This window comes from Scardinius erythrophthalmus (genome assembly GCF_964197995.2).
Source record: "Scardinius erythrophthalmus genome assembly, chromosome: 10".
Classification (NCBI taxonomy): domain Eukaryota; kingdom Metazoa; phylum Chordata; class Actinopteri; order Cypriniformes; family Leuciscidae; genus Scardinius; species Scardinius erythrophthalmus.
In genome coordinates this window covers 44,133,372-44,159,931 of record NC_138230.1, presented here as the reverse complement: position 1 = coordinate 44,159,931, position 26,560 = coordinate 44,133,372, and the positions used below count along the sequence as shown (strand labels likewise).

General features: G+C 38.1%; 1 protein-coding gene across 3 annotated transcripts in view; it reads left to right on the top strand.

Moving 5' to 3' along the window:
• The window catches only part of angpt1 (angiopoietin 1), an 84,192-nt gene extending 66,188 nt beyond the window's left edge, over positions 1–18,004 (top strand). Inside the window, exons 8-10 of one of the 3 annotated variants that reach the window (XR_014030984.1) lie at positions 9,747–9,877; positions 14,748–15,555; positions 15,962–18,004. Coding sequence is in view for 1 of the 3 variants with exons in the window: in XM_081377056.1 (XP_081233182.1) it covers positions 9,747–9,877; positions 14,748–14,911 (295 nt within the window). In the remaining 2 variants the exon portion in view is untranslated. Of the gene's footprint in view, positions 1–9,746; positions 9,878–14,747 lie in introns of all 3 variants that reach the window. The other 2 variants (XR_014030985.1, XM_081377056.1) reach the window with 2 other exon arrangements.
• The last annotated feature ends 8,556 nt before the right edge of the window (positions 18,005–26,560 follow it).

The window sequence follows — 26,560 nt, the reverse complement described above, 5'->3', positions numbered from 1 at the left end:
TGCATGTAAAAATGTTTATCTGACATCATGAGGTCTCACAGTTTATACAAGTATGTTTATAATACCTGGAGGCAGAGAAAGAGTCCATTTCATACTTAAAAACATCATAAATAAATACATAAATAGGCAGTTCAGGGTTACATATGTAACCTAGATGTCTTAGATCTTTATCCAGAGCATTTGATATTTTCCAGTGTTGTCGTTGCGGGTATATTATATTGATTATATATATTATATTAACATTCAGGGCTGAATGGATGCATTGTTTCGTCAGATCCTCCGCAGTTTACGTCCATCGTGACTGATGCAAACAAATGATTGCAAAATCGTTAATAAATCAAACGCTGTCTGTTGTTCACCAGTCAAAACTAAACTGTGAGACTGAGACGGTTCACAGATCATGTAGAAACTGTTTTAAAATAGCCTGGATAAGGCAAAAAGATGAGAGAAAACTAACATGAAGAATGAGGAGAAATACCCATTACACCGTTTATATTGTGTATTTAATTCCTTGACTGTTGCAGATTCTGCTGATAAACTCCAGCTCTTATTACAGTGGTGTTTACACTACTTATGAATCCTAAAGCGATTTCATTTCTGGAAGTGTAATAATCAGTTAAATGGATCTTGAGAGTAATTGCTTCAAAAGCTCAACCCTGGTAATGTTCTCTTGGCACCCGTGCAGCGCTCTACATCACTGTATTGAATATGATCATAACTTATATTGCCAATCTCCTGCTGAGCAGAAGCATTTTATCCAGCTACTCCACTTAAGGAAAAGCTGAAAAATGATATTTAACCGTAATTCAAAATGAATTAGATTATTTTCCTAATGTGCACAAGTTTTATGCGAGGTGGAATTTGCGAGTGTTTTGTTTCTGTGGCGCAACAAGAAAAGTTATTGAGGATACGATGTTTCAGTCGCGTTCTATTTAGAACTCTAGGGTTCTTGAATTTAAAAAGATTCTATACAAGGAGAAATGTCTTAAATGATGATGCATAATATTCTCATGTTTAATGGTTATCAAGAAAAAAAATGTTTTGCGAGCTGCTTTATTCATAAAATTTGATCAAAATAAAAAATGCATTAAAAAATGTATTAATTAAAACTAAATACATAAAATAATCCTGTGATGGGAACCCTTAAATTGCCTGACGGAACCGCTACTTTTCAGGAAATGGAAAAAAAAACACTGTATTTTTTAAATGATTAAACACTGTGATGTCTGAGTTGATATTGTGGCGTTATATGTGGTCAGACACTTGCATGTGTCATTATACTATTAAAATTTGACCAAAATTAAGCTTAAATGGAGTTATGATGTTTTTGACCAGCAAATATCAGACATGTGTGTTTTGTCCGTCATTAAAGGCAGTAATAAGTGCATTATGTCCATTTACAGCTTATAAAGTTTACTGTAACTATATGTGGGCGCTCAGTTTTTTCTGTCATTTGGCATAAACTAACATAAAATCTCATGTTATAAAAGATGAAGTGCTTCACACAGGCTGTTTAAGACACTATTGGCTCTGACTCTGACAAATGCTGGATACTCTTCTCCGCTCCTCAAATACATAAAACATTAGCCTTTATAAAGATAGTGTTTCTAGAGTAAAGAAAATGATGCACATGTTCACCCTTGTATTTACCCTTGCATTGCAAACAAGCAGAGACGCTCCAGATGTGTCATGATAGAGGTGGGCGGAGTTATGAGGTTTGACTGACAATTTGAGGAGCCAATGGAGTTATGTGGTTTAATCACAATCTGTTTTTAATACTTTTCATTGGTTAAATATGTGCAGAACGTAAAGGATGACCAATGCAACAGTGACGATTCATGAGAAAAAAGTAAAAGTGATAAAATACGGAGATACAATGTTTCCGCTCGACAGTGGCGATATAGTTAGAACAATGTCTAAAGTGGACTATTGAAATAGTGCCGCTTCTCTTCTGAGAGTGTGTGTGGGTCAGTATCCGAGATCCAGAGCCATGTTTTCCCTGAGGAATGGGGTCGTGGGGTTTGGGGGGGGGGGTCTTGTTCATATTCCTGGGCCGGACGCCACTGACCCGGAGCCAATGCCCACAGCACTGACAGACTCCCAGACTCCCTGTGTTTACACTGCTGTGTGTATTGATGGAGTGAAGTGTGTGTGTATACTGATGGAGTGGAGTGTGTGTGTGTGTGTATCCATGCTAAAGACCAGCGAGACCAGCTCAGTCCACACTGGTTTGCGGCAGCAGAGACACAGTGTTTACCAGTGCAGAGGATTCACCAGTGTGTGTGTGTGCGTGTGTGTGTGTGTGTGTGTGTGTGTGTGTTGGTTCACTTTCAGATTAAAGTATCTATTAAGATATCTATTAAGATACTTTAAAACTGAAAGCACCTCAATCCAATCTGTGCCACAGTGTGTGTCTTCAATAGACACTGTATCTGAAACATGGTACTAATGTCACAGTCCAGGACCAAGAGTGAGTGTTTCTGCACAGACGCGCGTGAGGTTATACCACATCTGTCTGCTTTTCAGGTCCTGAAGAGCTTTAATTGCGGATGTATATGTTTGTCCTTGAAGAAGATGAAACAATATTGATTTAATAACTCTTCCATCCAGCCAAGTCTGAGATCCACAGATTTAGCAGAGGTTTCTTCAGCTGTGTCTGGTGTGAATTTTGTACGGTGGTTTTGGCACAAACACACACACTGTAGGCTGTGAATTCTCTGCTAAAGCATTTAAAGAGTGTACTATCAATATCACTGCGTTCTTCCAAAGCGCTGTCAGCAAAATGACACACACACACACACACATTTCAGTCTGTTTTATTGACAGCCAACTTTTGTACATGATTTGCTCAAGGTTATTTCCAAATGAGGTCAAAAAGAAGTAACAGTGAAATATAGCATTTGTTGCTTTCGCCTGCGAGATGAAACTTTTAAGCCATTTTTTATAAAACATCTTCAATCAATTTGTTTCTCCAGTAAATGTATCTTGTATTTAAGGCAAGACAGCCCAGGTGAATATCGGGTAAAACTAATAGATATCAACACACTTCCCCAATTGATTGATTACATTAATAATTACAAAAAAAAAAAAAAAAAGTTTTACAAGTTTTCTGAAATGTTATGTTAAATATGCAAATGAGGCATTATCTAATTAAATATGCACTCATTTGCATAAATGTATAGAACAAACATCTGAACATTGGATGAAGTCAGGTGAAGAATTATTGTTTGATTTTGTTGACATATTAGTTGACTTGACTAAAGTTATTTACTGAGGGGATTTTCGATATCTTTTTCGAAAATACTGTCAACAGCCAGAAAAAAAAAAATCACAATTTTTATAGGAATAAAATGTTGTATAAAATCAGGAAAATTATATATGAACAAACCCCTTTGTAAAAACCTTCATGATATAGCTAAGAATAAAACTAAAGTTTGGTGTGTGTAAGAGATTAGAGAAGAAAACTCATTTAGAGAAAACGGCCTTTAAAGAGATGTACTGTGATTGAAATCTACAGATGCAAATAGATAAAGTGCTCTAAAAGATACAGTTAAAAGTGTTTAAAAACAACGTAAAAAAAAAAAAAAAAGCCTAAAAATCCCCAAATCTGACAGATGCATGAAAACAGTGTCTCGCCTTCAGAATGTTTTGGTGTTTGTACTGGAAAACAAGAGAGAAATACAGAGGAAGAGCTTCATTTTTTGCAGTGTAACTGTCAGTGTCTTCCGGTTATTTATTATGTTTTCCTTAAATTCCACAGTAGCAAATTAAAGAAATGTCGGCGCTGCCGGATTGTTGAGTGTTTGGCTGTATAAAGGCTGTATATACAGGAGTGTGTAACGCTGGTCCTCACGCTCATCACACACGATGAGCTCTGACATGTCCCTCAGCCTCGGAGAGGAAACAATATATAACGCTTTTTATTTTCAGTGTTTGGCGAGGAGTTCAGCTTTGCTGTGACGCACGGACCCCTATGGCACGTGAATTATAGCACTCGGGTGTTGTTTTTCCGCTGCTCTATACTGTAAAACGGCTGTGTTTGCTTCTTCTGTCTAATTTCAACCCTCATTCAGAGCCTCTGTTTTAAATGATCTGTTTTAAAAGTGGTTTCTTTAAAGAATTAGTTCACTTCAGAATTAAACTTTCCTGATAATTTACTCTCCCCAACGCCATCCAAGATGTAAATGTCTTTCTTTCTGCAGTCAAAAAGACATTGAGGAAAACACTCCAGGGTTTTTCTCCATATAGTGTCTTCAATGGGGTCCAAATGTGAGTTTCAGTGCAGCTTCAAAGTCTCGACACGATCCAGCCGAGGAATAAGAGTCTTATCTACACAAACCATCCGCCATTTTATTAAAAAATAAACATTTATATACTTTTAACCACAGATGCTTTTAGTCTGTGTTGCCGAACAACAGTTTAGGTTTGTGGAGCATGTTCATCTTCATTTAATTCAAGAAATGTAGATTTCAGCTTGACAAACACATCCACACGTCCTCCTTTACTCTGCGTAAACATCATCCGGTGAGGAACGCTACAGAACTGCCATCATTTCACATTAGGAAAATAGAAAGAGCGGACACCAGAACGCTTCCCCTGGGCTGTTGTGCAACACCAAATAAATCTCGGTTTTCATCACAGCTTTTCCTAGTAAAGGCTTGGAGTGATTCAGCAAAAGTTCATTAAGGCTGGCGAGAAGAAGTCGTGATGAACTGTGTTCTGTTGACCGTACAGATGTTTGAGCTCAGACTGAAACAAAGACCACATCGTGACACACAGTTAGTGCAACTATCTATATACACAACCGGTCACACTGAATGCGTCTCTATAGCACACATTGTGTTTATCCTGCAGTTTATACACGAAAATGAGTTTTTACGTGCATATGATACGCATGGGTAGGTTTAGTAGTGGTGTGTGTGTGTGTTTGTGTTATACGTTTGGGTAGAATTAGTGGTGTGCAATAAACTGCGTATCATATGCACGTAAAAACTAATTTTCGCGTACAAATTGCACGATAAACACAATATGTGCTGTAGAGACTGTAGAGAGTCTATTGCTCTTCTGTGAACTCAGAGACTTGAGATCGGCCTTCACGTGAAACTGGAGATGAGCAGGTGTGTGTCGATTCACCTGGTCATGTGTTTATGTGTGTGAGAGCCTTGATCATGCTTTTATATCACAGAGAAATTATAAAGATATTTATTTTTCAAGGCTTTGAGCCAGGGTTGTTCTACAGGGAGTCACATTTATTAAAGGGATAGTTCACCCAAAAATACAAATGCTGTCATCATTTATTCTCCCTCAAGTTGTTCCAAACCTGTATGATTTCCTTTCTTCTGCTTAACACAAAAGAAGATATTTTAAAGAAGGTTGGTAATTAAACAGTTGCTGGTCCCCATTGACATCCATAGTATTTTTTTTTCCTACTATGGAAGTCAATGGGGTCCATCAGTCGTTTGGTTACCGACTTTCTTCAAAATTCCTTCTTTTGTATTCAGCAGAAGAAAGAAAGGTTTAGAATAGAATCAATCGTATCAAACAGGACTTTTGGTCAGAAATTAGTTGAGAAAAGAAATTCGATTTTGCCTTTTTTATTGCCGTTTGATAGTTGAACAGACTTGATTTTAAAATGTCAGATGAAACCTGCAGCCTATCTTTTTTCCACTTTCGCTCTGCTTTTCGACACTCTTGTCTGAGAGCGCGGGTGACATCATTTAACCACGGCTGGCCAGCAACCGTTATCTTTTTACGCTTAAGCGGAGCAACAGCGTCCATAGATATAGAGGATGCTTTATAAAATATCTCAGTCAAGCGTTCAGTATCTGTTTCGTTCAGAAAATTATTATTAAAATGTTCAGAAAAATGTTCAGAAAACAAATTTGCAGTGTTTGAGTGAATAGCTCGAGAGAGAGAGTCATGAAGGCTGAGGGCAAATAGAAGACGGGAGAAAGCACTCAGATTCAAACAAAATAGGATAATGGTCAGACACACATGCATCAATAACCTCCAGATTTGAAATCGAAAAACCACGAGACCGTGCCAAATCTAGTGTGTGACCAAGATTGTGAGTTGGACCGCATACAGATTGAACAAAGTTCAAAGACTCTAAAATAGTTACAAATTCTTTGACCAACGTTTTAGAAGGGCAGCAGAGATGAATGTTAAAATCCCCAAGAATCAATAGTCTTACAGCCCGAGTCACCAGATCAGAGAGAAAATCAGAAAATTGCTGAATAAAATCCTTATTGCATTTAGGGGGTCTGTAGATCAGAGCACATAGCATAGGACCATTTACATCAACCTTCAATAACTGGACTTCAAAACTGGAAAAGGTGTCCGTAGGCACAGACTTACATTTGAAACAGTTTTTAAAAATTGTTGCAACTCCACCACCATGTCCAGAGGCCCGTGGAGAACTGAGAAAAGCACATCTCGGCATCAAGTCACCCTGTTTTAACCAGGTCTCAGTCACAAATAAAAAGTCTAAGAAGTGAGATGTAAACAAGTCATTTAAAATAAAAGATTTATTCGATATTGACCTTGCATTCACTAAGGCCATCTTTACAGTAGCAGGGCAAACAGACTGCCGAGAGCTGAGAGGCGCGTGTTTGAGCAAACTAATGTTTCCAAGATGGAAGAGCGGCGATGTGGCGACCAGATGACCGGGATGGGATAATTATCCTGAGACACAGTCGAAGTCCTCACAAGGGGGTCACGGCGGGCTCCACGATGGATGTACCTGTGGCGGCGTGTAACTCCCAATGCCGCGAAACGGTTGTAAATTCCGCCGGAGAGACGGCAGAACGAATTTAGTCTCTGTAAATCCACCGAAGAGTATTTAAGCACCATATCTGGAGAATTATCCACACCGGGAACGAAAACCAGACCCCACTTTGAAGAACAAACAGTAGAACTGCAGCACACCAGTGTGCAAATGATATAACACCACATTTCAATCTGGATTCACTCCTCCACGTTCAAGTTCACCAAACGAGTCTCAATAGATCCACGCATTCAGATCCCCCGACTCATTCAATAGCAAGCGATGAAAGAATACCCAACATCAGTGAGATCTCCTCGATCAAAGGGCATAAAATGTCCTCAAAATTAGGCTAAAATTTTTAAATAAATAATAAAACCGGATAGCAGCGGCAGCCAAACACGCCAGCGTTCGCTCAAACCTGAAGCTACACATGCTTCCTCCCGGGTTAGTGACATCACCAACCCTGAAATTTACATAAACCCCACCCCCGGAGCACGATTTATAGGTTATCAAGATAGAATATGCTAATCAATGACTAGAAGCTTCATAAATTCATTAACTAACAATTCAGAAATGTCCTGTTGCTTCTACATGTTTCACTTCTTCTTGATTCTCTCCATCATTGTCTGACTCCGGTTTGAACATAAAAGGCTAAGAGTGTTTGAAATGTTCAGTGCATGTGTGTGTGAGGTAAAATGACACGAGCTCTTGAAGCTCCGCCCCCTGTGCCGGGAGCAGCAGCTCATTTGCATTTAAAGGAACAGACACAAAATGGTGTGTTTTTGCTCACCCTCAAAAAGTGACAACTTTAACATGCTATATAAAAATATCTGTGGGGTATTTTGAGCTGAAACTTCACACACACACTCTGGGGACATCAGAGACTGATTTTACATCTTGAGAAAATGACATTACACCACCCCTTTAAGCACTATATGCAGAGATACAAGTCAAATTATGCAGCAACATGTTTGCGTCGGCTGTTCAAATCCATAGGAAGTTTATTTCCTCTCAAAATCTGAGTGTTGACAAGTTTGACATTTTGTATGACAGAAAGTGAAGAATGCTTTCTTTCTGAACAAACGGTATTGCACTTGTGTCTTAATATAGGATGTAAAAAATAGCCTGTCAGCGAAGAACAGAATACATCGATCATACGCAGAAACCGCGAACAACCAGTCCATTAATCTTGGTTTCGAGACCGCAACGATGCACTTCATCTTAATGAGCATGATGTCACCGAACGATGTTTGCAGCATTATTTGATGTGGGTGGCTTTAAAGTGATTAGACAGTGTGTAACGAGAACTTCTATGAGATGGATGAAGTGTGAGGAACAAAACATTGAAAAAAGGAAAAAAATCCCACTTAACAATAAGAGCGAGAATCACACACTTGGCCTCTAAAGCCTGTTGTTGCATCACTGGCCTCTTTGGACATCCCTAAAATACAATACATTTTCCAAGTCTCTTTCCAAGATTCATCTTAGAGGAGATTTATAAAGCTCAATCTCTACTGTCTGATCTTATTTGTGGCGATGACTTTCAGGAAATTATTTTGTGGGGCTGTACATGTTTCATTTGGTGTTCCTTTCATTGCTGGCATTCCTTTGCAGTTTCGTTTTTTGGCTCAGAGAATGACACTTTGGATAAAAAAAAAAAAAAAAAACTAGTTGGAGGGGTAATAACCCTCAGGTTAAGACCTTGGGCAGAACTATTGGTGACACAATGAAGCAAGATGGGAAAATCAAAGGCCGTCTTTTAACCACCAAACTCTGGGCGTCAATGCTGCATAAAATTAAGCGTTTGAACCCAAGCCTGCATTAAGTGAAGGTTGTGAATTTGTGGTTAAAATCCTCAAGTGTGGATGGATGGAGTTGAGTTACACGCTCTGTGTGGTTTCTGGATTATACGGTATGGGCTTTCCCAGCCAATGCCCTTTTACTTTCAGGCTCTACTAGAACAGGTTTTCCTGCTTGAATGTTGATTATTTTCCTCATATTCTCCATTGTTGCGGCTCCTCTCTTCCCGGTCTGTCAGTAACGCTCTGGACTGTGTTTCCCAAAAGCATCGTTCCAACGAACATTCGCAAACAGCATCGCAGAGTAGTGTGTTTGAGCGACAGATCTCGACCTGTGGTTAGAAGCAGAGTTTCTAGTTTGCATGACATGTGGACTCAATGTGTTTTAGTTTGTCGTGATTTAAAGCGTTGAGAGTGCGCATGTGTGAACGAGCTCTAGTGTGTAAGAACGAGTCTATGATTGAATCTGGAAATAAAGCAAAGTAACTGAGATAAATTGAGAAATAGTCCTCAGATGCCATGTCTGTAATTTATAGCAAAACATCTAGCATTAATTAGATCTCAAACAGATTCATTAAAAGTAGTTATTACTCCTGCGTATCATCATTAACCAACGTGGTTGAACTTTATTCTGAGGAATAATGAGGAATATTGTGGCGTGTTCGTTCCCGGAAGAAACTCAAGATACAATGGAGCCGTTTCAGGAGTCCAGAAACACTGACACTGATATAGAGAAGAAGAGCAACATTACACACTAGAGATGAACATGGGAAAAATGCTAACTCTCAAGAATGGAAACGTGGGTCATGAGTGTGAAGGAATTCTCCGTAAATCACTCATGGATGTTTCTGGCAGTAAATCCAAGGCCTCCTTGTTTAAAAGTCTCCTCTCTCTCTCTCTCTCTCTCTCTCGCTCTCTCTCTCGCTCTCTCTCTCTCTCTCTCTCTCTCTCTCTCTCTCTCTCTCTCTCTCTCTCTCTCTCTCTCTCTCTCTCTCTCTCTCTCTCTCTCTCTCTCTCTCTCTCTCTCTCTCTCTCTCTCTCTCTCTCTCTCGCTCTCTCTCTCTCTCTCTCGCTCTCTCTCTCGCTCTCTCTCTCTCTCTCTCTCTCTCTCTCTCTCTCTCTCTCTCTCTCTCTCTCTCGCTCTCTCTCTCTCTCTCTCTCTCTCTCGCTCTCTCTCTCAGGTTGTTCCTGAAGAGCCACAGTGGGACTGCGGGCCGGCAGAGCAGTTTGGCGATCCACGGCACTGACTTCAGCACTAAAGATGTCGACAATGACAACTGCACATGCAAGTGTGCGCTGATGCTCAGCGGCGGTGAGACACACACACTTCTCATTTAAACATCTATTGCAGCCCAATCTTGTTCCTTTTGCAGTTACCCATGATTCTCAGCAAGAGGCTGACATTAGTGCCGAATAAATACAACTGGAGAATTTAGTAATCAAAATGTACTTTTCATTCTGTGCACTTTTGATTCATTAATAACAGCCGGTCCGTAACAGTCATTAGTGTGGGAATTGAAAGTTACACACTGTATGTTTTTGATTCACTGAAAAGAACTGACTCATAAGAGTCATTTGTTCAGGAGTCGAAATACACTGATCACTCAGTAACAGTGTATTTGAATTCCATTCACATCTGCAATACTTTGCTAATGTTTAACTCTTTCCCCACCAGTATTTTCGATCATATGGTCCCCATAATATTTAGTTGAATGAATAAACAGTCAATATATCAAAAGAAAAAACAGAGCCTTCTGATTGGCTGTGATTTTGGACTGATTTGGCTGTGAGTGCGGTGTGTTTACAGAGAGACTCCGCCTACACTCTCTTCTGATTGGCTGTGATTTGGGATGCGCAACAGCCTGCAAAAAAAGCTTTTCTTACTTAGTATGTTTTTCTTGTTTCCAGTCCAAATATCTAAAAATTCTTAAATCGAGATGCTTTTACTAGATTAGTAAAATGCCATAAGATATTATGTCTTGTTTTCTGGGGTAATAAATCAAAATTAAGTGAGTTGCTGCTTAAAACAAGCAAAATTAACTGCTAATAAGTCAAAACAGACTTTACTGTAAATCAAACAGAAACAAGATTATTTTTCTTACCCCATTGGCAGATCATTTTGCTTGTTTTAAGCACAAACTCACTTAATTTGGATTTATTTCCACAGAAAACAAGACATAACATCTTATGACCTTTTACTCATCTAGTAAATGCATTTTGATTTAAGTATTTTTAGATATTTGGACTGGAAACAAGACAAAAATACTAAGTAAGAAAAGCATGTTTTGCAGTGTAACAGTGAAAACACGTATTGCCTAGAACCACTAATGGACCCGAGCGTCATGAATCATTCATTTTTTTCAAATAACCTACGTAAATAGCTAGTCTAATGACACTCTCTACATAGACTTTGTGAAGTGTGCAGACAGTAGGATCCAGTCTAAACACAGTGTGTGTCTGTGTACACCTCATGCTCTCTTTTTGGCAGAGGAACGGCATAGAGCTTTGAGCACGTAGTAATGAGGTCTTTGTGGACTCGCGTAGTCTCTCCTCGTGGATTCAGACCACCGACAGCTTATGCTTTTCATACTGGAAGCCTTTAGGTCTCAAATCACTGTGAATCATTTAATAAAGCAGGCACTGAGAGAGATCCTGTCCACCCGAATCTGCCGTCACCTTCTCCGTCCTTGGTGGCCAATATCTAAACGGGGCCCTGACAGTGATTCATCTCTGAGATATTTAATATCAGGATGAGAATAAATATGAGACTTACAGTAGGGTGACATGCATAAATACACTGTATATGCAAGGGGATTTGTGCAATGCAAATAATAAAAAAGAATAGTGTCGCGCTGAAAGATTTTTAATGAGTTTGTAATGAAAAAAACAGAGCGGAAATGCCTCAAAAGCAGAACCCTTTAAATTCTGTAGCGTAAGTGCTTTAATGAAAGATATATTGGTTCCAGTTCTGGTTTATATCATGAAATCAAACTTTTATCATTCTGTTGCCTCATTTCTTGTTATGCAGTGTGGTTAACAAGCCTATAAAACACAGCGAGGCGCTCGCCCAGATAATGAGATGAGAAATAAGTCGAATCAGCATCCAGTCAGTTTACTGTGTCAGTGAGAGTCGTGACAAAGAGCAGCGATGTTGGCTCGCGGGCGGCTGGTAAAATGGCACAGATCTCTCTGGCATCTGAGCCTGTGAAGTGAACCTCAAGTCCTTCATGAGAAAGGGACGTGCTAAAATGGGCACCATGCGGACACATGTTGTGTGTACGTGTCTAATTGAAGGCCAGATGAAAGCACAAAATGCTGTTCTTCCTCAGTATTTTTGTCCTGTTTTCCAGTACAGGTATCTAAACATTCTTAAATCAAGATACATTTACTGGAGAAGCAAAGTTACTTCAAATATTAAGTATTGTTTTCTGATAAGTGAGTTTGTGCTTAAAACAAGAACAAATATCTGTCAGTTTTTTTCCCCAATTGGTTGCGAATGCAGTGTTCTTGCAGAGAGACTCCGCCCACACACTCTTCTGATTGGCTGTGATTTCAGAATGATTTAGTTGTGAGTGCAGTGTTCTTGCAGAGAGACTCCGCCCACACACTCTTCTGATTGGCTGTGATTTCAGAATGATTTAGTTGTGAGTGCAGTGTTCTTGCAAAGAGACTCCGCCCACAAACTCTTCTGGTTGGCTGTGATTTCAGAATGATTTAGTTGCGAGTGCAGTGTTCTTGCAGATAGACTCCGCCCACAAACTCTTCTGGTTGGCTGTGATTTCAGAATGATTTAGTTGCGAGTGCAGTGTTCTTGCAAAGAGACTCCGCCCACAAACTCTTCTGATTGGCTGTGATTTCAGAATGATTTAGTTGCGAGTGCAGTGTTCTTGCAAAGAGACTCCGCCCACAAACTCTTCTGGTTGGCTGTGATTTCAGAATGATTTAGTTGCGAGTGCAGTGTTCTTGCAAAGAGACTCCGCCCACAAACTCTTCTGGTTGGCTGTGATTTCAGAATGATTTAGTTGCGAGTGCAGTGTTCTTGCAAAGAGACTCCGCCCACAAACTCTTCTGGTTGGCTGTGATTTCAGAATGATTTAGTTGCGAGTGCAGTGTTCTTGCAAAGAGACTCCGCCCACAAACTCTTCTGATTGGCTGTGATTTCAGAATGATTTAGTTGCGAGTGCAGTGTTCTTGCAAAGAGACTCCGCCCACACACTCTTCTGATTGGCTGTGATTTCAGAATGATTTAGTTGCGAATGCAGTGTTCTTGCAGATAGACTCCGCCCACAAGCTCTTCTGATTGGCTGTGATTTCAGAATGATTTAGTTGTGAGTGCAGTGTTCTTGCAAAGAGACTCCGCCCACAAACTCTTCTGGTTGGCTGTGATTTCAGAATGATTTAGTTGCGAGTGCAGTGTTCTTGCAAAGAGACTCCGCCCACACACTCTTCTGATTGGCTGTGATTTCAGAATGATTTAGTTGTGAGTGCAGTGTTCTTGCAAAGAGACTCCGCCCACAAACTCTTCTGATTGGCTGTGATTTCAGAATGATTTAGTTGCGAGTGCAGTGTTCTTGCAAAGAGACTCCGCCCACACACTCTTCTGATTGGCTGTGATTTCAGAATGATTTAGTTGCGAGTGCAGTGTTCTTGCAAAGAGACTCCGCCCACACACTCTTCTGATTGGCTGTGATTTCAGAATGATTTAGTTGCGAGTGCAGTGTTCTTGCAAAGAGACTCCGCCCACACACTCTTCTGATTGGCTGTGATTTCAGAATGATTTAGTTGCGAATGCAGTGTTCTTGCAGACAGACTCCGTCCACAAGCTCTTCTGATTGGCTGTGATTTCAGAATGATTTAGTTGCGAATAGAGTGCACTTGCATACAGACTCCGCCCACACACTCTTCTGATTGGCTGTGATTTCAGAATGATTTAGTTGCGAATAGAGTGCACTTGTAGAGGGACTCCGCCCACAAACTCTTCTGATTGGCTGTGATTTCAAAATGATTTAGTTGTGAGTGCAGTGTTCTTGCAAAGAGACTCCGCCCACAAACTCTTCTGATTGGCTGTGATTTCAGAATGATTTAGTTGCGAGTGCAGTGTTCTTGCAAAGAGACTCCGCCCACACACTCTTCTGATTGGCTGTGATTTCAGAATGATTTAGTTGCGAGTGCAGTGTTCTTGCAAAGAGACTCCGCCCACACACTCTTCTGATTGGCTGTGATTTCAGAATGATTTAGTTGCGAGTGCAGTGTTCTTGCAAAGAGACTCCGCCCACACACTCTTCTGATTGGCTGTGATTTCAGAATGATTTAGTTGCGAATGCAGTGTTCTTGCAGACAGACTCCGTCCACAAGCTCTTCTGATTGGCTGTGATTTCAGAATGATTTAGTTGCGAATAGAGTGCACTTGCATACAGACTCCGCCCACACACTCTTCTGATTGGCTGTGATTTCAGAATGATTTAGTTGCGAATAGAGTGCACTTGCAGAGGGACTCCGCCCACAAACTCTTCTGATTGGCTGTGATTTCAAAATGATTTAGTTGTGAGTGCAGTGTTCTTGCATACAGACTCCGCCCACAAACTCTTCTGATTGGCTGTGATTTTGGATTGATTTTGTTGCGTCTCATACTCGTCTCGTAGTTGTTTTTTCCACTGTATCGCATTGCAAGTTTATCCTTGACAACAGTGGCTTTTTATGTGATGTGGTTGTATCTTTATGAGAAAAGGACTTATGTGATTTATATCATATTGCATGTTAGCTTTCTTTCAGGATATTGTGATACTGAACACATACACAGAAAACCATATGATCTTACTCAGTAATTTTGTCTTGTTTTGCATTAAAAATATTGAAACATTCTTAAATCAAGATTTAATTGATTAGTCTTGTTTCGGGAGATAAATAATCAAAATTAAGTGAAAAAAATAGTCAGAAAAATAATCTTGTTTTCTTGTTTCCTTCTCTGACTCCACTGACAGATATGTGTTCTTGTTTAAAGCACAAACTCCCTTTATGTTTATTTTTTTATTCAGAAAACAAGACTTAATATCTTCAGTCATTTTGCATCTCTAGTAAATGCATCTTGATTTAAGAATGTTTAGATGTTTGCACTGGAAAACAAGATTCATAATTTGCTACAGAACTGCATTAACGATTGTAAATGTGTGTGTGTGTGTTAGGATGGTGGTACGATGCCTGCGGTCCATCCAACCTGAACGGCGTTTACTACAGACAAGGACAACACGTGGGAAAATTCAATGGAATCAAGTGGCACTATTTTAAAGGCCCGAGTTACTCTCTCCGATCCACCGTCATGATGATCCGACCGGCCGACTTCTCGTAGTCCTCCACAAATAACCCCAAGTGTTATTTCTCCGGCCCGTGACATTGCCCTGCGTATAATGCAGCATTAATTTGAGATAACACTCATTGAAACAGGAATCCTGGGAATACGAGGCTGTCCTGACACCTTCATGGAGAGATGGAAAACTCCCTGGGAATTTAGGGCAGGAGCGGACTTGGCTCGGCTTTTATTTTTAAATATCAGAGGTATGAATTCAAGTGCCATTGACTTGTCACTCAGGACCGGTGGACTGTTTTAATGCAGACACATCACCTTTGATGGAAGTGCGTCGTCCTGCGATCGCCTGGCTTTCAATCCTGAATTTAAAGCAGCTTGAATGTCCTTCAGTATCCTAAAAGGACCTATTCATGTTTTATACAAACGTGTTGCACAGTTATATTTGGGTTATGATACTTTACTTCACATTTTTATGCTCTTCTTTTTTATCCCAGTATATTATTACTTTTTTATTTTGTACATTATTCCTGTCAAAGTGAAGAAAACCATAGCATGCAGTGTTAAAGGTGACTTACAGTGCTATTTACAAGGAACATTTTCAGCAAAGAATAACACAGCCGTCCTCCAGCCTGCAAAAAACGTATTCTTACTTAGCATTTTGCCTTGCTTTTCATTAAAAAAAGAACATATATATATGGTAACACTTTATAATAACGTTCAGTTGTAAGTCATTTATAAGTGGTTAGATAATGATTAACTAATCATTTACAAAACATTCATAAATGTCACAAGTCATTTACAAGTGATTAGTAAATCATTAACTAATCTTTTATGAAATATGACTATGCATTCATAAATGATTAATAAGTGATATGTTCATTATTTTATGTATGTTTTGTAGATTCAGTTATAAGTCATTTACATTTGATTAGTTAATCATTAAACTAATCAAATGCGTTTCATAAATGATTTTTTTGGAATTTACAAACCATACATAAAATGTTAGTATATCACTTGCTAATTATTTATGAATGTTTTGTAAATTATTAGTTCATCATTAACTAACCATTTATAAATGACTTACAACTGAACGTTATTATAAAGTGTTACCAGATACGTTAAATTAAGATACATTTACTCGAGAAGCAAAATTAGTGAAAAAACTCATCAAAATGAAGTGTTTATGCTTAAATAATCTTAATTCAAAGGGAGAACATTCTGTCAAAAATCTGAAAAATCATCTTGTTTTCGCTTTGAAAATGTCAGATATTTGTTCTTGTTTTCAGCACAAACTCACTTAATATTCAAGATTTTTTTTTTCCAGAAAAGTAATTTTGCTTTTCCAGTAAATGTATCTTGATCTGGAAAACAAGACGGCAATACTGTGCTGTGTGCAAAGTGAATATTATTAATGGCTTTGGACTTTTGTGAACACAACATTGCTTGGCATCAAATTTTGAATGCATGCCAAAGATATTACAGATAATACCATAAAAATATTGATCTAATATTAATCTTCGTTACAACTGATGAACTAAAGCCAATGGCACATACGGTACTGGTGCAGTATAATACAGATAACACTGTTTTAATTCATTCATACCATATTGAATTAGTCATTTTTAAGAATGTTTTGCAGTTTTATATGTAGTAGCTCTTCTCAAAAGCAGTGTTATTCTTACCGACAAGCTTGGATGATCTTTTACATGTATCCTTGAACCTAAGGTTTGCAGAAGTGTTGAATAATTGTGAATTATTGAAAGGAAAAGCTTTCATGGAGTCAGGCGAGCGCCTGAGTTTCATTTATGTGAAGTTTATTTGTTGCGGTTTCAGGGCCGGATCACACAGAATGCATTTTTTCTTTTAACAGATTTTGTATTTAAACACTCTTTGCTGCTTTTTGTTTTGCACTGAAACAGCAGCCGGTTTTAAATCCTGCATTCTTTTCCTCTCATGTTTTTCATTCCACTGCGCGGCTTTTTAATCATTTCACATATAAACGTGCGCCAGACAATAATATGATATGAATATGACAATGATAATCACGTTTTCAACTTTTAAAGTTGACCGAAACCTTGCATTCTTCTCCATAAGCGCTTCATCTCTCGCACGTTCTTGTGAACGGCCTGTTTTCAGTAACGGTTTACAGGAAGGGTCCATTTGTTGAACTAACAATGAAAAAAAAAGCGTTTAAAACATCAAAAGTTGCATCTGTTAATTCTGTTTAATTCACCCATGAACTATATATTGAACAGATGTATTTTTATTAGGGGTGTAACGATATCCTCACGATACATATCACAATACTGAACTCACGATACGATATTATTGAGATACTCCAAGACATATGATAAACGGTTAAATTAAAATGTTAAATTTGGTGTTACATTGTGGGTGAAAACTTACATTTTTATTTTGGGTGAAATATGCACAATACATATTGTCACTATCCACAATACATATTGTTGCATTTTGATATATTGTGACACGATATATTGTTACACCCCTAATTTTAACTAACTAACATTAACAAAGGTTAATGAACACATTTATGTTAGTTAATGCATTAACTAATGAGACCTTTCTGTGAAGTGTTACCACGCTTTACAAATGTACATACATTTTGGTTTGGTTTGTGGGAAAAAAGCATAATTTTGTAAATGTTCTTTCTTGAGTTGGCAGGATTGTAAAGATGTTATTTTTAGCTCACAGAAGTTCTACTCGCTTCTGTCTTTCATCAAACAAGTCTGATAATATTCTTCTATGTCGCTGTATATGTAAGTTTACTCCTGTCTACAGCATGGAGCATTTTACTGGAAACAGGTACTTTATTGTAAATCCATAAAGTGGCTTTTCAGCTGCAGAATGGCATGTTTATGATCACACTCCAAATACTGTGTTCGAAATTGCTTTTCAGAGGAAAGCACTGCTTTACTTTTTATTTTTCATCAGCGCAGAGACATCAGTATGTTCTGAATGAACAAAGATGTGGCTAAAGCAACAATAATGGTTTGGACTTTTTTTAAATCTCATTTAAATTTCATTTGCCATGTTATTTAAACACTTCGTCCTTTGTAACAATGTTCATGATGTTAGTTCAAATAATAAAAGAAAGTGATGCCTCATGCTTAACTGAATCAAAAGTGTTTTGGTCATTTATTAATGCACTGCAAAAACTCCACTGAGACTTGTTCTTGTTTCAATTAATTAAAGGATTAGTTCACTTTCAAAAATAATTTTGCGGATAATTTACTCACCCCGATGTCATCCGAGATATCCATGTCTTTCTTTCTTCAGTCGAAAAGAAATGAAGGTTTTTGAGGAAAACATTCCAGGATTTTTCTACGCAGAATGGACTTCAATGGCAACCAACTATACCAATGTTCACAGAAGGTTCAGATGTCCGTCTCAGTGCAGCTTCAAAGTCTCCACACGATCCCAGTCGAGAAATAAGAGTCTTATCCAGCGAAACCATCGGCCATTTTCTTTCGGACTTTTTAACCACAAATGCTTGTCTTGTACCATCTCTGAGTAACACAGTCTCACCCCAAAACGTCACGTACTGACGGGTCTTGACCATACGGCAACATACGACGAAAAGGGTACCCCTAAACCGTCCATATGTGACGATTCGGGTTATGGGTAGGTTTAGGTATGCGTTAGGGTACCGCTAGGAGGCGCTGCTGGTGCGCTTATGTCTTCGTCTCGTGTGGACGTTTTAGGGGTACCCTTTTCGTCGTATGTTGCCGTATGGTCAAGACCCGTCAGTACATGACGTTTTGGGGTGAGACCGGGCTGCTCTGAGATGCGCCACATATTGCGTCATCACATTGGAAAGGTCACGCGTCACGTCATCTATCTGAGTTATGTGTCTGTGTTCTCCGGTTCAGAAAGGAGGGAAGGGCGAATCTCATTTTCTCCTCCAACTTCAAAATCGTCTGACATCTTTATTTGAATTTATTATTATTATTATTATTTATTTTATATTTTTTTCGTGACCTTTCCAACGTGATGACGCAATGCGTGGCACATCTCAGAGATTGTACATGACGGGCATTTGTGGTTAAAAAGTATATATATATATATATATATATATATATATATATATATACATGTATATATATATTTTTTTTAAAATGGCCGATGGTTTCGCTGGATAAGACTCTTATTTCTCGACTGGGATCGTGTTGAGACTTTGAAGCTGCACTGAGACGGACATCTGAACCTTCTGTGAACATTGGAATAGTTGGTTGCCATTGAAGTCCATTCTGTGTAGAAAAATCCTGGAATGTTTTCCTCAAAAACCTTCATTTCTTTTCGACTGAAGAAAGAAAGACATGGATATCTAATTATCAGTGATATCAGGGGTGAGTAAATTATCAGCAAAAATGATTTTGAAAGTGAACTAATCCTTTAAGTGCTTTTATTATGTACTATTAAGCACAAACTCACTAAATTTTGATGATTTATTTTTCCTTTTAAAAACAAGCCTTAATGTCATCTTGCTTCTCCAGTAAATGTATCTTGATGTAAGAATCTTTAGATAGATTAGTGCTGGAAAACGAGACAAAAATAGGAGAGAGCACAGCACAACCTCACGCTTTTTGACTTTCTCAATTTGTGTAAACCTACTAAGGGTTCAGAGTATTTATTTTTTCCTTACATTAATTTCAAACATGTCTGGTACAATTATGCGGTTTTGTTTCATTAATACAGTGTTTAATTCTTTCCTGATTAGAATAATACCCTGAAATCTTTAGTCTTTACCCTGAAAGAATGGAAGTGAAATGTGACAACATGCCCCATAGGTGGAGCACATTATAACATGACTATATGACAGATTAAAATGCTATCTGATCTAATAAAAAAAATTTACAAGACAAACTAAAATATTTTCTCAATAAAATACAATTATTCACTGTTTCATATAAATTATGTGCATTTTTTAATCATTAAAAATAAAGTATTTTTTTGAGTTTGACAACAAACACACCGCAAAACACAGCTATACAGCACAGTTCAAAACATAATAATAATTAATCATTTCTGAACATTGACTCTCAGTCTTTATTCTCCTTTTTCTCATGGTTTCTCAATAGAATTCACAAAAGTATAGAACAGAATATCATAGTTCTAATAGAGGCTCATTGTAACGCAGTGTGACAACATGCCCCGCCTGAGCAACTGGGCTTTAAACTCGGCGAGTGTTTCTGCTAGTTACATCAGCATTAAAGAACTATCTCAACTGGTAAATAACAGAGATAAGATTAAAATAATATCAGTTTTGTCTAATTTTAAATAAAACCGATATAACAGAGATGAAAATGTACTTTTGCTATGCTCAAATAAATGTTAATTTTGGCACATTTTTTCCCCTATATACAGTGTTGATATGGGAACTAGTAAATCCACTAAGTTTCGTCATGCTGGGATGTGTGTGCCCCGATCACTCCTAATGCTCTGGAGTCTTTCTTTTTCTTTCAAGCCGTTATTCAGTGCTTTCTATTCGAGTCACGTCGCTCCTGTAGACACAATATTTACACACGGCAGAAGAAAAAAAACATAAAAAAGAGAAATTTGTGTGTAGAACGGGCCCTGAGCGAGCGAGACACCTTTGTGTTGGGAGAGACTGTGAGTTCTGTGAGCTCTCGGCCGTGACAGATTGCAGAGGTGTCAAGCGATGCTGTCAGGACGGACAAAACCCCCAGAGTTGACATTCCTACACACTAATCGAAGGGTTGAGCAAACGACGGGCGCTTGTAAACCTCCACGTGTCCCTCAACACCTGAGCTGACCCACTACACCCTCGACATCAGACGGGCACAATGGAGAATCAAGACTCATTCAGGATGTGCAATGGATTCAACATAATAAAACAGAAGAGGCTCTGCATCTCTGAGAGATAGTTTAACATGTGTATTGATGACACATTGATATCGTTTAGTCTCTAGCGAAGGCCGACTCCAACGCTCCACTGGCGTTTCTGAAGACGGATACTTTCCTGTTTGCACAAGCCGAAGGTTTTTTTTTTTTTTTTTTTTTTTTGCAGGAACCCCAGAGAAACGCCACTGATGAACATCAGGCCTGACGCCAGATCAGACAAGAGAACAGACGACAAGACTGAACGAGAGCATCACACATCACAACATGATTAAAGCATTAGTTCACTTCAGAATTAAAATGTCCTGATAATTTACTCTCCCCAACGTCACCCAAGATGGTCATGTCATTCTTTCTTCAGTGGAAAAGAAATGAAGGTTTTTGAGGAAAACATTCCAGGATGTTTCTACACAGAATGGACTTCAATGGCAACCAACTATTCCAATGTTCACAGAAGGTTCAGATGTCCGTCTCAGTGCAGCTTCAAAGTCTCGACACGATCCCAGTCGAGAAATAAGAGTCTTATCCAGCGAAACGATCTGCCATTTAAAAAAAAAAAAAAAAAAAAAAAATAAATATATATATATATATATATATATATATATATATATATATATACTTTTTAACCACAAATGCCCGTCTTGTACCATCTCTGAGATGCGCCACGTATTGCGTCATCACGTTGGAAAGGTCACGCGTCACGTCATCTATCTGAGTTATGTGTCTGTGTTCTCCGGTTCAGAAAGGAGGGAAGGGCGAATCTCATTTTCTCCTCCAATTTCAAAATCGTCCGACATCTTTGTTTTAATTTATTATTATTATTATATTTTTTTCGTGACCTTTCCAACGTGATGAATGTAATATGTGGCGCATCTCAGAGATGGTACACGACGGCATTTGTGGTTTAAAAGTATATATATATATATTAGAAAATGGCCGATGGTTTTGCTGGATAAGACTCTTATTTCTCGACTGGGATCGTGTCGAGACTTTGAAGCTGCACTGAGACGGACATCTGAACCTTCTGTGAACATTGGTTGCCATTGAAGTCCATTCTCTGTAGAAAAATCCTGGAATGTTTTCCTCAAAAACCTTAATTTCTTTTCGACTGAAGAAAGAAAGACATAGATGGGGTGGTGGTGGCGCAATGGATAAGACACATGCCTTTGGTGTGAGAGACCCGGGTTCGAATCCACTGTGAGACACCAATGTGTCCCTGAGCAAGACACTTAACCCCTAGTTGCTCCAGAGGTGTGCGACCTCTGACATGTATAGCAATTGTAAGTCGCTTTGGATAAAAGCGTCAGCTAAATGAATAAATGTAAATGTAATATTTTAGCTATATCATTAACTTTAACATGTTAAAGCTAACGTAACTAACTTTATGGTCTTTAATTAATTTTGTTTCAATTAATTTTTTATTTTGATTAAACTTTATGAACTAAACAGCTCGTAAACATACTTAATCAGTAGAAAAAAATAAATAACCATTAAACATGAGAATATTATGCAATAATTTAAGACATTTCTCCTTATAAAGAATCTTTTTGGCTTTAAAATGGAGTCAACCCAGCAAGCAAAAAGTCGTCTATTAGATGTTGAATAGACGTAAATCTTCAGCGTCTAATTACGACTTTTCAATGTTGAAAACTGGGGTGCGTTTCCCAAAAGCATCGTTAGCCCACTATGGTCGCAAGTTCCATCATTATCAGCATAGTTCAACGATTTGGTGTTTCCCGAAACCATCGTTCCAACGAACGTTCGCAAACAGCATCGCAAACTTGTGTGGTTGGAACGACAGCTCTCGAGCTGTGGTTAGAAGCATAGTTTCTAGTTTACATGAGATGTAGACTGAATAAATCCTTATCTTTAGCAAAATAAGCATGCTGGCATTCACTACAACCCGTGTTATTTATTTAGAATACATACAAACGTAATTTACATATTTTAGTTTGTCAGGAGATTTAAAGCACCGTTTTTGAAGACTGCGCATGTGCGAACGTGCTCTACTATGTAAGAACGAGCCAAATATTGAGTCTGGTAATAAAGCAAAATAACTGAGAAAAATTAGAAATGGTCTTCAGATGCCATGTCTGTAACTTATATGACAAAATCTAGCGTTAATTCGATCTCAAACAGATTCATTAAAATAAGTTATTAGTCCACCACGTGCGAGACGTCACAAACCAACGTGGCTGAACGATCCTTTGCGACATACGGTTTTGGGAAACAGTCGTGACTAGCTAGTTGATTTCTCCAACGATGCATTGTACTATGGTAGTTAAGCAGCGAGCTTGATGGAATATGTAAAACTCTTTCAATTTATTTGAGAGAGAACATGGTATTTGACAATGAACATGGTTTGGTAGTTTGTTTTTCTCCGTTATTTTAGCATGTATAACAGACTTATCCTGTCTTAGATGATCACCTGACAACACGTCGTAAACCAGTCCAAGGCGGACCGACTTATTTTCAACCATATTTCAACGTTGAGAGACGGTAATTGTTCACTGGGAAAACCCCTGGTGTTCTAGAACCACATTGACCCTTATAGGTTTGACATTGGAATGAGATTGTTCCAAGTTCCTTCTTTTGTTCTCCATAGAAGAATGGAAATAACAGGATTTGGAACATGTTGGTGAGTAAATGTTGACAGAATTTTCATTTTTTGGGGTCAACTAGTGCCTGAGAAACGCACAACCTCATTGCGACACCATTGAATTAAATGATTCATTTTAAATATGCATCAAAAGGTCAGCGCTTTGTTGATCAGGGTCATCACTATTTTAAAATGCAGTCCGTGCACATCCGTGGTTTTAGAGAAACAGATCCTCAGTCTATCGACAGATCGCTTGCCCTGGAGGTTTCCCCGCTTGGCATCGTCCGGCCGCGCTGATGTCGAGTCTGACAGTGTAAACACTCAGTCCGTGGTTTGGGACTTCTCTCACTTTAGAAGTCCACAAGGTGTTGGTGGTGATGGATGGATGGAGAGCGTAAGAGTGAAACTCGATTTGGAGGCGGTGAGGTAATAAGAGTTATGATGGAGTTGAAGGCCTGTTCGTCAGACTCCCGGTCGTCCCGTTAACCACAGCTAAATCAGACCCGCGGGACGCTCCTTCCCACTGAGAAAACCTCTGTTTGTTTGGTTGCTCAGTGGCATTAGGCTTTATTTCACCAGCGCCGATCCCCAGTGACACTGAGCCCTTTATAAAACGCCAGTTTGCTTTCATTGACTTTATTATACGGGATTGCAGCACCATTTTATATTCCAGTCACGTCGAGGAAAGGCTGAGAGGCCGTAAATGGGAGCGGGAACACTGTTATTTTAGTATCATTGAGATATTAGTTAATTAGGTTACACTTCATTTGGTAACACTTTATTTTACAGTGTCCTTGTCACATATGTTACACGTACGTAATAACAGTAAATGATGCATAATTACATGCAACTAACCCTCACCCAAACCCTAACCCTACCCTAACCCTATAGTAAGTAGTACATGTAGTTGCTTAATATTACTCAGTACTTAAATATATAATTACACTGTAACAATGTAACAAAAAATAAAGTGTAACCCTTTATTTTAAGGTGTCATTGTTACAGTGTAATTATATATTTAAGTACTGAGTAATATTAAGCAACTACATTACTATAGGGTTAGGATTTGGTTGAGGGTTTGTTGCATGTAATTATGCATCATTTACTGTCATTACTATGGTAAGTACATGTGACATATGTAACAAGGACACTGTAAAATAACGTTTTACCGTTAATTATAATAACTTTGGCTCAGAAGTGACTTTTTTGTATTTCCTGAGCAATGAAACCTACAAAGCAAACCTCGCGACAAATAAATACACACACAAAAAAAAGTGTTTCTGACCACAAGGGGGCGGCCTTGACCTGAAAAACACTTATTTAAAATAAAAATCTCTTTTTGTAAGCACATCATCATCCTTTGTTGTGTAAAGACGAGTGAAGGCACAAACAGTCACATGTTAATAAAAGGTTTTTAAATCCTCTTGTGAGCGGACAGACAGTATTTGTGTAAGAATACATTTTTATCCATTATGTCCCAAAGCACAAGCACAGCAAAGATGAAGGACAATCAATCACGTAAAACACACAAAGAAGGAAAGCTCTTTTAAATAAACCTCTCCGTAGAGGAGAGAAAGCATGTTTTCCTCTCTCTCAGATCTCCAGCTGAACTCTCAGATCGCATCCATGTTTTAATACAGTTATGTGGAGTTGAGCTTCTCCGGGAAAGTTGTAATGGATGTTCTGAGTGTATCCTCGGTGGATTTAGTGTCTGACACACAGTTCTCTAGCATGAGGTCATGGCTTGCTGAGTTTGCTTAACACTTCTCCATAGGGATGCTGACTCAGGAGCAAACTCATAAAGATGTGTTCTCAGGATTGACAGATTCCTGCAAATATATACATTCACATGAAATACATTATATTGAAAAAGGAAAAAATAAGTAAGTTCTTGTTTTTTATAAAGTGCTGTTTTCCTGAATATCAGCACGTTTGCAAATGTGATATTGATTTAATACAATTTTGTCAATATTGTCTGGTTTTTCTTGTCTGTTTCCAACTGTTTCTTTAAAATGGATATATATATATCCATTTTATATATATATATATATATATATATATATATATATATATGAAGACTTCAGATGCAAAAGCCTATAAGTGCCATCTGAAATTTTCTTCTAAAATTAGCATTTTTATCAAGCTCGTACATTTAAGTTCAGTAATTTCACTTTAATGACAATTAATAGATAATTATCATTGCCATTAAAGTGAAATAACTGAACATAAATATACAAGCTTGATAAAAATTATCATTCTAGAAGAAAATTTCAGATGGCACTTAGAGGCTTTTGCATCTGAACTCTTCATATTTATATATATAGTCATGTATCTATGTATATGATATGCTGACAATTGCCATTTGGCCGGTAACATTTTTATGAATTCTAACAATGCATTTCGTGAATAGACATGAACGACGCTCAGGACAGATTGACGGACCAGCACTGCATCATCACGAAACTTTAAGCCTTGAAAAATTAAAGTGCTAAATACAAATACAAACCTGAGCTCTCTTTCACATCTTATTGCACTTGAGCGGACAAATTCTCATGCAATTCTGTAAAAAAAAAAATATCATAGTATGCATAGTCGGTTATGTCTTACAGTAAGTGAATGTAAACAGTTGAGAAAGTAAACGCATGTGTATCAGTATATTAGATCCGTGCATTCGCTCTTAAAGAGACAGCAGCCTATTACAGTATTCCTGATGCCGACTGTTTCTAATGTTAAAACAACAAAGGGCAAAGAAGAAATCACTCACTGCTCTTGACTGAATAACTTTTGTTACTTTAATAAGGATTAATTAATAAAGATGTTTAATGTATACAGTGAAGACTGCAGTGTTATTTTATTTTTTGCAGTGTGCTTACGTCATTAAATTTCTGCACCTGAAAATGTTTGTCATTACATGGCTGGTAAATCATGATTATGGCCGGGACATTTTCAGGTGGCAGGTGTGACAAAGCGTTCATTTTAGGCCCTGTGTTTGTACATATTTTATATATAAGCACATATATAAAAGATATATAAAAACCTAATAAATAACAACATTTAAAAATATAATATATAGGCCTATATTGAAATGTATTTAAATATATATTCAGAATCTTAATAAATTTAATGAAATATATATTTTTTATAATCTTTTTTTATGAATCTGTTAATAGGCCTTTGTCAAGGGAAAACTACTCTGAGCCTACACACGTCAC